This window comes from Elephantulus edwardii, unplaced genomic scaffold (genome assembly GCF_000299155.1).
Source record: "Elephantulus edwardii isolate Elephantulus edwardi_28Jun2011 unplaced genomic scaffold, EleEdw1.0 scaffold00193, whole genome shotgun sequence".
Taxonomy (NCBI): domain Eukaryota; kingdom Metazoa; phylum Chordata; class Mammalia; order Macroscelidea; family Macroscelididae; genus Elephantulus; species Elephantulus edwardii.
In genome coordinates, this window is record NW_006399943.1 from 757516 (window position 1) to 772217 (window position 14702).

General features: G+C 50.7%; 1 protein-coding gene across 1 annotated transcript in view; it reads left to right on the forward strand.

The window, feature by feature from the left end:
• RAB22A (RAB22A, member RAS oncogene family) overlaps positions 1–14702 on the forward strand; it is a 49985-nt gene that overhangs the window by 22797 nt on the left and 12486 nt on the right. Inside the window, exon 3 of the mRNA XM_006896857.1 lies at positions 12427–12508. Within this exon, the coding sequence (XP_006896919.1) occupies positions 12427–12508 (82 nt within the window). The remainder of the gene's footprint in view (positions 1–12426; positions 12509–14702) is intronic.

The window sequence follows — 14702 nt, forward strand, 5'->3', positions numbered from 1 at the left end:
CACGGTTCGAATCCACCAGATGCTCTGCCGGAGAAGGAGGCGCAATATCCTCCTGTACCAGTCAGATCTGATTTGACGGTACACGCACACAAAATAAAAATAAAAAATAAAATAAAAGTAAAAAAAACAAAAAACCTATACTTGGACCAAGAAGCAGCCCTCAGAACAGAGCATGGAAACACTGCATGGATCAAAATCAGGAAAGGAGTGTGTCAGGGATGCATCCTGTCCCCATACCTTTTCAATCTGTATGCAGAACAGATCATTCGGGAGGCAGGGCTTTATGAGGACAAGTGATGGCATCAAGATTGGAGGAAGGCTCATTAACAGCTATGATATGCAGATGACACAACCTTGCTTACCGAAACTGAAGAAGACCTGAAGTGCTTGTTGCAAAAGATCAAGGACTGTAGTCTTCAATATGGATTGAAGCCCAATATCAAGAAAACCAAGATTCTCACCACTGGCCAATTGGAGCACCATATGAGATGGAGAAGAGATTGAGGTTGTTAGCAATTACAGCTTGCTTGGATCCACAGTCAACCCTCTTAACGCCAGCAGTCAGGAAATCAAAAGACAAATTGCATTGGGAAAATCTGCTGTCATGGACCTCTCCAGAGTGCTGAAGAGCAACGATGTTAGTCTAGATACAAAGGTGCACCTAATCCAGGCCATGGTCTTCTCAATTACTGGTTATGCTTCAGAGAGTTGGACAGTGACTAAGGATGACAAGAATAGATGTCTTCAAATTGTGGTGCTGGAGAAGAGTCTTAAACATACCATGGACTGCCAAGAAAACAAATCAGTCTGTCTTTGAGAGGGTGAAACCAAGTCTCTCCTTGGAGGCTAGGTTTTAAAGCTCCACCTCACTTAATTTGGGCACGTGGCCAGGAGAGATCAGTCCTTGGAGAACATCATGGCTGGAAGGGTGGACGGACAGCACAGGAGCAGGAGACCCAGGATGAGATGCATTGATACAATAACTGGGGCGAGACTGGCTCAGGACAGGGAAGGGTTCAGAGCGGCTGTTCATAGGGTTGCTCTGCAATACAGGGAACTCAACGGCTTATAACAATATGTGACAGGTTTGAAAGCAGGAGTGGCATCCACTTCCTAAACAGCATGCCTCCAGAAACTCTGTGAACTTTGGTAAAAGTCCATAGTTGGAGAGGGCTTCAGGCCTTTTGTTCATAGGGTCGCTGTGAGTTGGGCTTGACTCGAAGGCGATCAACAACAACAGTTGCATCCAGGAGGACAGAGTAAACCACCCTTTGAGTTCCTGAGCTTGAAAACCTTTACAGAAGCAGGCTGTCCATCTTTCTCCCTCAGAGCTGCTCATGGGCTCTAACCTTTGATCTTTCACTTAGTGTCCATGCTTAATTCTCTGTGTTACCAGGACTCCTTGACTTCAAGATTCCTTCTTTTCTCCAGTGTGTATCCGTTTCAAAGACTGGATCATTTGTTTAAAAACATTCTTCTGCCCATTGAATAGCCTTGGCACCTTTGTCACAAATTCTGAGCTGATGGCTTAGTGGCTAAGGAGTTGTGCTGCCTACCCAAAGCCAGGTAGTTGAAAGCCATCAGCTGCTCCACAGGGGAAACATGGACACTCCCTTCCCGTGAGATTTGCAGTCTCTGAAGACCCGCTGGAGGGTCAGCTGTGAATCAGCTCCGACCTGTGGGCCCAGGACAGCTGTTGTGCTCGGTGGCCCTGTGCGTGAGGAGTCAGCCACACCTCGCTGGTCCTTTGAATCCGTGAGTGACTCCCCTGGAGAAAGTTGGGCGCTCTTCTCCCGTGCGGTTCATAGCTTCTGAAAATCCACTGGAGCATCTGCTAGGAGTTGGTTCCAACTCAACAGCAGTGATAGTGGGTGAGCGAGACAGTCTCATTAACTCCTACCAAGAAGTGGTTTTGTTGTGTCACAGAGTTAAAAGGACAGGTCGATGGGCTTGCGTGTGGAAGCTGGGCTTTGTGGCACTCAGAGTATTTATTGCCTGTGTTTAAGCTGATCATTCCATAAGTTGGGACTTGGGTGTGACAGCCTTCCTAAGTGTTCACCCCTCCGCCTTTATCCCTTGTTGTTGTTGTTGTTGTTACATGCTGTTGAGTCAAGTACAGTGCAGAGCGGCCCTGTGAACAGCAGACCTGAACCCTGCCCTATTCTCTGCCAGCCTCAGCGGATCCCATCGAGTTACCAGCAGGTCAATCTGCAGCCACTTCCCCCACCGCCCACCACCCTGCTGGTTGTCACCTCCTTGTGCAGGTGTAGATTTGAGAGGTGCCTGATGCCTGTTTGCAGCCCCCTCCTGTGGGGACATCTCCCCTTCATGATAACCCTCTTTCCAGCCACCCACACCAGGTGGGCAGGTGACGCCCAGGGACGCGTGTACACATAGCTTCCTCTCTGAGGTTTTCTGCCTCCAAAGGTCACATTGCCAACAGCTTCTGCTTTCCTCGGATCACTCTGTTCCCTCAATAATTCTGAAATTTTTACACATTACTATTTTCTTTGTGAAAGTTAATTCCATACTCTATTTCTGTATCTAAAGCCTCCAAGTTTGACTTTTGTGTGTTTAATTATTTTGCTTTTAGTGTGAGTACTAGTGTATTTGTGTTTGAGTTTATTATCTCCCACTTTGCATTTTCCCTCCTTTTATTCTGTTTCATTTTCGTGAAGGTTTATTATGGTGAAAATTTATGTGACAAAACATATACCATTTGAACAGTTTCCCCATATAGTTGAGTAACTCTGGTGACACTTCTTCAGTTATCATGCCCACTTCCATTTTCCGATCATTTCACAAATTCCAAACTAGCAGCATCAATACACTTTGTCTTCTATTTGCTCTGCCTCGAGGTCTGTTTTCTTTTGAATTGAGTTTGTTTGATTATTGTTCCTTAATCCCCTTCTTGTTGCTAATTATGTCTTCTCTTACATTCTGGACATGTTTACCCTAGAAATTACCTATTGATCCTTGACTTACTCAAGTTTAACACAAATTACTACTTTTACCACTTTTCAGTACTGTAAGGATTTAAAAATTCTCTTTCTCCGCCTCCTGCCTTTTATATCCTTAGAGTGTCATTCCATCCTGTCCTTCAAGACTCCTGTTGTTAGTGCTGCTGTCAGCGCAGCCCCAGTCCCTCCGACCCTGCATCCATCCCCTCCAACCCTGCATCAAGCCCTCTGACCCTGCATCCAGCCCTCCGACCCTGCATCCATCCCCTCCAACCCTGCATCCAGCCCTCCAACCCTGCATCCAGCCCCTCCAACCCTGCATCAAGCCCTCTGACCCTGCATCCAGCCCTCCGACCCTGCATCCAGCCCCTCCAACCCTGCATCCAGCCCCTCCAACCCTGCATCAACCCAGCCAGGCAGCTTCCTCTCTGTCACTGTCACTGTCACTGTCACTGTGGAGTCAGTCTACACACACATCACCCTGCCTACAGCCGCCTTCCACTTCCTTCTCTTCCTTCTCCCACCGTCCTGCACTCCTGCCTGCCCTCTGGACTCTCCATCGCATGCCTCTCCCACTCATTCTATAAAGCACCATTCATTTTCTTTGGGGTTTGGTTTTTTAACTGCGTGCAATGTTGGCAGTACTCTCTCCGGTTTGTCTGGAAAATGTCTTCATTTCCTCTTTTATGAAAAGTGAACTTCTGTTTCCATACATGAGGATTCCTTTTCCCCTTCCCCTCATGTAAGTGTCACAGATATGATTCCGCACATTTCCGTTACCTGAGAATGTTCCCTTCTGAGTCAGCCTCCCCTCCCCTCACTGGCCTGACCACATTCTAAGTTCTGAACGCACAGATCCCCCACCCACGGCCCTGACGTCACTTCTGACTCGTCACAGCCCTCTGTACAGATGAGAGCTGCCTGGTGTCCAGGCTGGAAAGCTTTAAGGAAGCTCACTGTCCCGCCTTTCTCTAACAGAGCCCCTGGTGGCTTTGAACCGCCAGTCTCTTCGTTGGCAGCTTGGTTCTTTTAACTGCTTTGTCCCTAGCTCTTTTTCCTCATTGTAGACTGTTGTGGTGGTGGTGTGCCATTGATTGGGTCGAACCAACTCCTAACTGACCATCCGTGGATTTTCAGAGGCTGTAAATTACACAAGAACAGATGGCCAATCTTTCTCTGTAGAGCAGCGGTGGACTTGAACAGCATGCCTTTGGGTTGACAGCACAACTCCTTACCCACTAGGCCACCCGAGCTCCCTCTCTAGGGATATTAGATACGTGCCATTTTTAACTTTAAGTCAATAGACTTCTGCGATGTGCTGGCCTTTGTACTGCCTTCTTGCGCTCTGCATGCTGTTTCTGAGGTTCATTCATGTTGCAGACATTCCTGAGTTTGTCCATTTTACTGCGAAGTTTAATTCCTTCTCATGAATGTGCCCCAGTCTGTTCATTCAGTCTCCAGTTGTTGCATATTTTAATGGATCCCAGTTTTGAGCTACGATGAATATAGCTGCTATGACCTTTAGTATGGAATTATTCTGTACACATACATGCTTACTCCCCTTGAGTCGACACTGAAGGTTAGGCTTTCTAGTTAATGGGTAATTCTTATCTTTTACTGTGTAGCAAGTTAAAAAAAATTGGCAGCTAAAAAGGACGATGACCATTCACCTTCTCCGTTTCCATGGACCCAGAGTTGGGGAACAACTCTGCACAATAGGGCTGGTTCTTCCTCCACAGATCTCTCAGCAGGCCTGCCTGTGGGCCTGCTCAGTGTGGCAGTGTCTGTAGACAGCCTTAGGGGACAGCCTCAGTGGACAGCCTTAGGGGACAGCCTCAGTGACAGCCTCGGGGGATAGCCTCAGGGACAGCTTCAGTGGACAGACTCGGGGGACAGTCTCAGGGACAGCCTCAGTGGACAGCCTAGATGGATAGCCTCCTGTGACCTCACCTTGGAAATCACACAGTCATTTTCATAACACCTGCGGTCACTCCGAGCAGTCATACTGGGTGGGCCTGCGGCCTGTACTGGGAGTGCGCACCAGGAGGGAGGGTCCCAGGGGCCTTCACGAGACCAGCTTGCAGGTGGGCACAGGGGCATCTGACTTTGCAGGAAATGCTGGTCCCTCCACACCAGGTGTGTTCTTCTTTCACACCCACCAACCACGTGCAGGACTCGCTGAGCAGATGCCCCTCCAACAGATGGACGCTGAACAGACGCACGCCCAGCAGATGGGCACCAAGCAGATGGGCGCCAAGCAGATACGCGTCCAGCAGATGGGCACCGAGCAGATATGTGTCCAGCGGATGGGCAACACGTCCAGCAGATGGGCGCTGAGCAGATGGGCACCGAGCAGATACGCATCCAGCGGATGGGTGCCAAGCAGATGGATGTCCAGCAGATGGGCGCCGAGCAGATGCGTGTCCAGCAGGTGGACGTCCAGCAGATGGGCGCCGAGCAGTTGGGTGCTGAGCAGATGGGCACCTCCCCTGGCTCTCATCCCGAGCTGTAGCACGGCTCCGTCATGCCATGCTCCTCTCTGCTGTCTCCTTTCACTTGGTACACATTCTTTGTTTGCTGGGGGAGTGTTCTTGGGTTTCAGTCCTTTGACAGTCACTGCTTTCGGACCTGCTGTGTTTTTACTGAAGTCATTTGACAGTCTTGTTGCTGCCTGGGCATTTGTTGACCCACCATCACCCCCTCAACTCCCTCCGCTGCCTTCGCAGGCTCTTTTTTTCTTTGGATCAGCAGTCTTACTTTGATAGCTGAGGTTGGATTGGCTGTAGTCTCCTGCTTGGTTTCACAGTATTTCTTGAACCTGTGGTTTAATGTCTTTGTTGTTGTTGTGTGCTGTCGAGTTGAGCATGACTCATTGTGACACTACGAACCCCATCCTCACACTTGCTGACACACGAGAGCCCATTGTGACGGTCACCAGGTCCGTCCACCTGGTTGCGGGTCTTCCTCTCGTTCCCCGACCTTCACCTTTAGAATTCAGTAGAACATCAGCCGTTAAGTCTGCAGGCTTGATTTTGCTCCATTCTCTCCATGTGTCTTCTTGGACCGCCTCCTTGTCTTGCATTCGCCTCTGTAATTTGTCCCCATGTCTGTCTCCCCTCCCTGCTTCAGTGTGGACATTTTATTCTAGTCTGACTCCCAGTTCCTCTGTCATTTTTTTCCCCCAGCTAATTCTCATCTGGTCTTAATCTAGCCATTCATTTCTGTCATTGTGTTTTTCTGTCCTAAGGTGACAAGTTTGTTTTCATTTCCTTTCCCCTACGAAGTTGACCGCCTTGGGTTTTATAGCCATGACTTGTTCAGTGTTCTTTTTAAGCCAGCTTTTAATGACGAGAACATGGCAGGGAGTGGTTGGTCACTGAAATCGGGTTCTAATTCCTGGCAGTCCATGTCACCATGCACTTTGCTCTTGTGTTTATGTATTTTCATAATAAAAATTAAAACCAAAATAAGCAGTCTGTCTGTTTTCTCCATCAGCTGTGTCTGCCTTCCATGGCCCATGTTTTCCTGGCAGTCACATTGACTTGAGTGCGTTATTTCATTTGTTTGTCGTTGTACCTTGGGTACGTGAAGGAGCATGCTGCTTCCCATGCAGCAGTTTCCTTTGTGACATTGGTCGTTATCATGTTCTGATTTATGACACTGACTCCCTCAGTGTTCCAGCAGCCGGCTCCCTTCCTCCTGGATCCCTCATCAAGTCCGTGTGTTGTTTGGCTCAAAGTTGATCCCTAGGGCTGAGTTCAGTTCCAGGCTGGAAGGTGTGTAAGAGCCAGTCTCGAGGGTTCCCCTGTAATTAGGTGCCATCGAGTCGAGTATGACTCACAGCGACCCTGTGACCAGCATCTGTGAACCCTGTCATTCTCATCACTCTGGGGAGCATTGGTGCAGTCGCTGTGTCGTTCTATCTCATTGGGAGTCTTCCTTTCTACTGTTCCACTGCTTTTTTTCCATTTTGTGGTATTTCTCTCTCTCTCTCTAGGACTGTGGATATTGGTACTGAGGCACCATCTAATTATTCTTATTTTATTGTCATTCATTCAGATAATGCTTTATTAAAGATTATCTAGATAATTGGAGGTTCTGAGTTAGGGCCACGTGATCCAAGCCATGAGCCAGTCCAGCTGACCGCAGGACAGATCCAATGCAGTCCCATCAGTCCCTTCCATACCTGCGACCGCTGTCATGCTGCAGTGGTGAGGTGAAGTGATGGCAGAGACCATATGCCCGTAGATTGTCCAGTCCCTCACAGGAAACACTTGCAGATACACAGCTGCAGGCCCCGCTGCGCTTTCTGACCCCCTCCCTACTCCTGGGGGCACTTCCGTCCACCTGGCCCTTCCTCATTTAGGTCTCCGCATCTCCACAGCACCCCCTGCCATATCTCTACACCACCGCCTGCCACCTCCTTTGCCTTCTCCCCAGACCTAAGACTCTTATAACCTAGCAGTTCCATCCTTAGGTATTTAAATGAGAGAAATGAACACATATATTTACAGAAGACTTGAGCAGATATTTTTAGGGCAGACTTTAATGACCAAAAGCAGAGGTAGGGCTAAGATCCTTTAACATGAGAAGGGGTGATGTTGTCGAGTCAAACACCGTGCAAGCACCTCTGCAGCCCAGACCCTTCTGAGCCCCCTTGTGTCTCCAGGGGAGGACCTGTATCAGGCTCCTGGGCCTCTAGGAGTTTGGCATTGTCACCTTGGAGAGCTCAGTGGTGACCCCATGCGTACACAGTGCAGAGACCCAGGGTCAGCAGGAGACAAGGCTGCTTCTGTAGTGATACAGCCTGAGAGAAGCTCCTGGTAGAGGCTGTGGGGCGGCTCTGCATTGTCCTCTGTGCGCTGTGGTCGACATGGGCTCCACGGTGGTGGTTCAGGCTTGGCTTTCTCTCTCTACCATCTCAGTGTCCAGAGCTCTGTAAGGGAGGACGGCCTGGCTCTCTCTTTCATCCCAGAGTCCAGTCCCGTACCAGCGCTTGGAGCTGCTCAGTGAGTACATGGTGATTGACCCACGTCCTTCTTGGATGATGATCATGGTAATAAAAGGAGAGTTGGTAATACAGTGGTGAAGCATTCAGCTTCTAACCAGGTGTCGATAGTTTGGAACCACTCACGGCTTCTCCTGAGAATGGCTTGGTGGTCCGCTCCCATGAAGATTGCAGCCTCGGAGACCCTGTGACTCTGCCCTGAGACCCCGTGAGTGGCTCTGCCCTGAGACCCCGTCAGTGGCTCTGCCCTGAGACCCGTGAGTAGCCCTGCCCTGACCCACAGGGCTGCTGGGAGTTGGAATCCAGCCGCTGTTACAGCTTCTCTGGAAGGCCTGCTGCTTGGCTGGTCCGCAGCACGCTGAGGTGGTTATCCACAAGTAGGCATGGTGCAGGCAGAAGGGTGCCAGGGTCCATGTGCCTTCTGCAAAGTAGGACTTGTGGTCAGCGATGGCCCTAGGCTGAGCCCTCAGCCTGTCCTCATGCCCCAGACTGACAGGTGTCATAAGAAGGAGAGTCGTGGGCGTGTTTTCATTGAGGACACGTACCCTGCCTGAAGAGCGTGGCTGCTTGGCATGGGGACTGTCTTATTTTTTAGAATGTCATGAAATATGGAGAAGTATATGAAAGGCATTCTAGCTTTAGGAAATAATGCTGGTAGGGATTTTAGATTAAAGAGGTAATAAGATCTGCCGAGCCAGAGTGAAGAGAGATGGTTTACTAGTGAAAAATAAGGTTATCAGACAAGTAAATGGCAGGCTGGGAAATAAAAATATATCATTTGGATGGCAGGAAGCCATTGCCTGTTTTTCAGAAAGCAAGATACTGGCGGTATCAGCCCGTCCTCATCAGTTAACGTGGACGTTAAAGGAGGGAGTCTGGAGTCAGAGTGACAGTGGAAGGGAAAAGGATAGCAGTCCTGAGTGAAGATTAGGGCCCAGTTTATGAATTTATTTCATGGGTTGAGGTTCAAGTGTAGATTAAATATAAAAGGGGGAACCAGACAGCTTCATTGCAAGATTGGATGCAAGCAAAAAAAAAGGGCACTGAACAGTTACAGATCAGTCCCCCTCACGTGAAAGGCAGACGTCACGGACTATGATCAAGAACATGGAACGAGGCACAGTGGCGGGTGAGTGATGAAAATGAGTCCTGTCTTCACCACGTTGGACATGGTGATGGGGTGTCGAGCTAAACTGACGTCGGTCAGAAGCACAAATGCTCTATCCACAGCAGAGGTACCGTTCACCGGTGGAGGTCTTCTGCAGCATGCCCAGCTCAGCTCGCAGTAGGAGCTGGTGGACATCAGGGAACATCAACAGGCAGCACCCTAACCCGGCGAGGCTCCAAGTTCCTGGAAGAACCAGGACCCACGTGTGATAGGCTCACGTTTTATTGTCTCCTAAAACTAGCTGGGATGCTTGCTGCTCTAAGGAGGCATGCTGTTCCCACGAGGAAAAAGGTGGTCGGTTGTGGTCCTCTCAGCAGCATCAGGTGAGACTGGATCCAGCATCTAAGAAGATAGCAAGAAGAGACCACCATAGGAGAAAGTGCTACAGACTTCTCACAGCAGGATTCTGAGGGGATGGATGGATGTGGGTGGATGGATGGATGGATGGATGGATGGATGGATGATGGGTGGATGGATGGAGTGAGTGATTCTTCACTGTAACTTACGGAATTCTTGTTGCTTGTTGTCTGAGGGTAGGGATTGAAACCAGAAGCTGAGCAGGAATAATATTTCCAGGCGTACACTAATGCTCATGTCAGTATTATTCACAGTCACAAGAAAATGGAAATAGCACAAATATCCATCAGCAAACTAGAGGATTGAGAAATTATGGTACCTTCACACAGCAGAATACTATGCAACACTAAGAAACAATGATTTCCTAAAATACTGCATAATGTGGGAGAGTCTAGAAAGCATTATGTTGAGTGGACTAACTCAGTCTCCTAAGGACAAATACTGCATGAGACCATGACTATAAAAACCGAAGGACAACTAGCAAGATGTGTGTAAAAGTCCAAGAGGGGAGGGGGAAGAAGCGTGCAGCGGGGGCGGGGAATACCATGAGGGGTGACAGAATTTGGTGGCAGAGGGAGGGGTTAGTAAAGATCCACTAGGGCCTGAAAGGACAGAGTACCAGAAGGCATAGATCAATAGCAATTGATTTTATAAAATGCAAGGTGTATGAATGGAGATAAAATACAATGTACGTGAAGGAATGTGGGAAACAGTGTACTTGAATGAAACACAATGTATACCAATGCAAAGCAGTATTTTAAAAAAAAAGACTCTTTCCAGGCCATAGTTAGCCCTGCACTGGTTGGAGTCCATCTCTGATAGAGACGTAGCAGGCGTGGAGAGAACCATGCACTGCTGAGGGGTTTGAGGATGGCAGCGCTTGCTTGCCTGCTGCAGTGGTAAAGGCCTTCAGCAAGAGGCATGGGCAGTGCCCACGACAGTGACCCAGGCATATCCAAGACAACAGGACACAGCGGGATTCCGATCTGCTGTCCGTAAAGGCTGGAGCCCATGTGAAGGGAAGACTGTCTTTCTATTTGGGAGGGTTGGCATGGGGAGCTTGGGGGGGGACCAGGGTCTGTGACCTCGCTCAGAGTCCTGCACAAGCTTAACTCCCGAAAGGTGTTTGGAAGCAGTCAGGAGCCAGAGAGGGGCAGTAAGAAGGTGGTGTCTTAGTGTGAGACGGAAGAAGCCCTGAGAGCCAGTCCAAGCCGCAGTGGCCAGCGTCTCCACACTGCACAGCTTGGTGATGTCCCTCCAGCATGACAGCCACCCCACCACTGTGTTAGGAGGTGTTCAGACACCTGATGAGATGGCTCTGAGGCCAGTGATGCTGGTCAAAGCCCAGGGAGCCAGCAGACCACGGGGTGACCATGAAAGAACTAGGATGCAAGAAGACCAGAGCGTCAGTGAGAAGGAGGCGTGTGTGAGGAGGCGAAGGGCTGAAGGACGCGCGTCAGGTCAGCAGCCCTCGAGGAGACTTCCCTGCAGTGACGCTTCCATTCTGGGTGTTGTGTGCCCTGTCCAAGCAGTGACTTGTCTGCTAAGAGCAGATTTCTCCTGTGGTCTGTGGGCAGCCCGACTGGACGAGGGGGCTGCGCCGGCCTCTGTCGGTCAGTGTGCGCCGCGGCAGGAGTTGATGGAAAGCTGATTTACAAGCTTTTAGGACTAATTACCAGCTCTCAGCTCACACCTGAAGCTGCCTGTAAAATCATAATGCCTGTGTAGATGAAGTGCTTTACAATTTACAGAGCACTTTGACATTCATCTTCCCATTTAATCCTCATGATAAACAAGGTTTTTTGAATACTTGGGTCTTTTCCTAAGTAAGAAGCCATGGCACCCATCCTGATGTAATTGTGGTGTGTTGCCCAGCGTTCCTGATGAAGTATCCACTCACTCCACACCTTCTGTGCACACTGCACTGCACAGAGGGCACCGAGGAGTTTTCCAGAACGTAAACACCCAGGAGTGTTAGCTAACCTCCCCGCGTCTGCGCAGTGCACTCACTGTCTAGGAAGCTGCTTGCGAAGCCATCGCTTGATCTAAATCATTGTCTCAGAGTTTACATTTTCAAAACGTGAGCACTTGACACTTCCCTAAGCTCAATGATTCTTTTAGAAATTGTGCTTTTGAAGTTAGCTGGTGCTTTCTGAAGATTCTGTTACTGTTTCCGGCACTCAGCACATCTGGAAGAGCCCACCCATCTGTCCATGTCTGGGCAGGGGAGCCAGCAATGGGAGTCCAGGTGGACAGCTTGGCCCCAGGCCCTAGAGGCTCCCCCAAGGGAACAAGTGACACTTCCTCTGGGCCCTGCATGAAGATGAGGTGGAAGAACCTCCAGGCAAGATGTGGAGGGGAACTAACGGTCCAGCTGGAGCCACCCAGCCCCAAGCAGGACATCTGACTGGGCACCTGGGCCCCTCGGTGTCCATGTGGGCACTGACCCAGTGTCTGGGCCCCTGGACATGGGTGCCGACCTGGTGTCTGGGCCCCTGGACATCCATGTGGGCACCGACCTGGTGTCTGGGACCCTGGACACGGGCGCCGACCTGGTATCTGGGCCCATGGGCATCCACATGGTCACACACCTGGTGTCTGGATCTGTGGGCGTCCACGTGGACACTGACCTGGTCTCTGGGCATCCACATGGTCACATACCTGGTGTCTGCACCCCTGGGTGTCCATGGGGGCATTGACCTGGTGTCTGGACCCCTGGGTGTCCACATGGGCACCGACCTGGTGTCTGACAGCCACAGGTCCAGACACCAGGTCGGTGCCCACGGCTGTGTGGGGGGATGTGGGCAGTTACGGTTGATGTGGGCTAGGAGTCATGCAGCACTGACAGAGGGACAGGGCTGGGCTGTAGGGCGGACAGAGGGTGACACATACCCACGATGCTGCTTTCTGACCACTGAGGTCTCTCTTCATAGGGCGTCTTTCATGACCAAGACTGTCCAGTACCAGAATGAGCTCCATAAATTCCTGATCTGGGACACGGCAGGACAAGAGCGAGTAAGTCTTTTATCCGCACCTTCCCGGCCCCGCATCGTAACAGCATCACTGTTACTCTCTTCTGCCCACGGCGCCTTGGGGTGCATCTTCCTCCAGTTGGAGCCACAGAATCAGAGGGTGGGTCAGGCCATCGTGGGCGCCCAGGGCGTGTGTGCACCGTTCAGGTCCCTGCTAATGACTGCCCCCAGCCCAGACAGCCAGGAATTAGTGGTAGAGGGAGCACTAAGCACATCTCATTTACAACCGCCTTTTAAAAGCTAAAGAGGGAACTTCACAGCATATAAAGTGTGAGATTTAAGTGGGATGGATGAGCTAACACAGTGCCTTGCAGCTGTGCTTAATAAACGCCTGCTGGTGAAATTGTCCAAGATGCTTGTGGATTTACGGAATGGCCACAGCAGCACAGTGCAGTGTGAGGTTCGGCGAAGCCCCCAGAGAGGAAAAGGGTTGGGAGGCGGGAAGGGACGGCCTGTGCCTCCCACCCGCTTCCTCAAGATGCTGTGTCTCAGCCTCACCCTCAGCCTCCTCCCCTTCTCAGCTGCCGCCTCATCTTGTTCCCAACCAGCCTATCAAAGCAGAGCAGCTGATGGATGCCAGGGCCTCAGTGCTTGAAAGCAGACCTGAGACAGGAAACGTGTCAGCACAGCCTTATCTGAGACAGCTGTGATGTGTGCGTTGTCAGTTCCAGTGGGAGCTCCGGCAGACTAGGTGGGAGCCACCCGGCCCAGACGTAGCTGTCTGGGAGCCCAGGGGTCCCGCCCGTCCCCTCACTCACCCGCCAGGCGTCTGCTCCCCTGAGCCCACCGCCCCATGCCTTCTCCCAGCTGTACGGAGTCTGGATCCGTAGACCTTGGTGGCCACCACTCTGTCCTTTGGAAAGGTCACTACCCATTGTTGTCTGGAATGGCTGAGGCCGCAGCACCAGTGCCTGGGAAGTCATGTTAGCTGATCGGAAAGAAATGAGAAGACCCTCTCCCTGCTCGTTCCCTCTTTGTGTCGTGGGCCTTGCACGATCTTTTCTGGCGTTTGAGTGTTTATTACTCAGCTCTCTGTACTAGGAGGTTTATCATTGACCCAGAAGTCATCATGCAGTGGGCCCCTTGTGGGAGGACCTGACCAGGCCATGTCCTCCTATGTGACGCCAGGCCCCTCGCGTGTAGTTACAGCAGGTGGGTCCGTCCTTCCAGCGGCCTGGTGATTGTGAAGTCATTTCATAGCCAGCAGAAGTGTTTTGGAGAACTTGAGTGGCACACACAAAGCCATTGCTGTTGGAGATCTTCTCATCAAAATGAAAGCATAGGACTTCAGAAGAGGACAGTTTGCATGTCAGGTGGGGAAGAGAGGCCTAAGGGGAGTTGATGGCATCCTCAGGTGTTTTTGTAAAAGTGGCTTCTCCAAGTTAGGCCTGCAGCTGGACCGCAGCAGGGACCACGCAGTGCTGGCACGTGGTGTTGGGGAAGAATCGCACCAGGACGTGCTTGAGTGCCCACCCCAGGAGTTGGCTTCTGGGGACGATTATAACCAACTTCCTTGTTTTCCTCCCCTAGTGCCAGATAAATGAAACGTATTTTCTTTATTTCATATTTATGTTCTCAAGATGGAGCCTTTGTCAGACTTTTTCGTTTCATTCGAATAAAAGCAGACACTTTCCTTGGCAGTCCTAAATAAACTCATTTGAAGTGCCCTTTCAGCCACCAATTATTCTTGCCACCAAGGACCTCTTCCAGAACGGAGGAGCCGCTTAGAGCCCCAGTTACAGCGCTGGACGTCTGTGTGGACAGTACTTCATGTGCTTCCTCCAGCTGCCCCGGGAGACGAAGAGGAAGCTTCAGGAGACCCCACCAAGTGGGAGTCACCCTGTGACCTCCCAATGACAGCTTCCACAGAGGCCTGTGCACTGAGAGGGAACAGCCTCGCTGACACTGCTGTCACCTAGGACTGTTCTCATCTGTAAGATCTGAGACGGGTGCAGTAGTACCTAGGTATTGTAAAGGTGAGGCTGACCAACTGTGGCCACAGGCCAACCCGGCGTTTTTTGCCTGTTCTTCTGAAGTTGTATGGGTCCCCAGCCACGCTTACTTGTTCACATGTCTGTGGCTGTTGTCACACTCTGTGATAGTGGTCAATAGAGGTAAGTAAGTAGTCGAAACTTCCATGTGACCCTCAAGCTAAAATGTTCCTGTTGTTAGGGGCC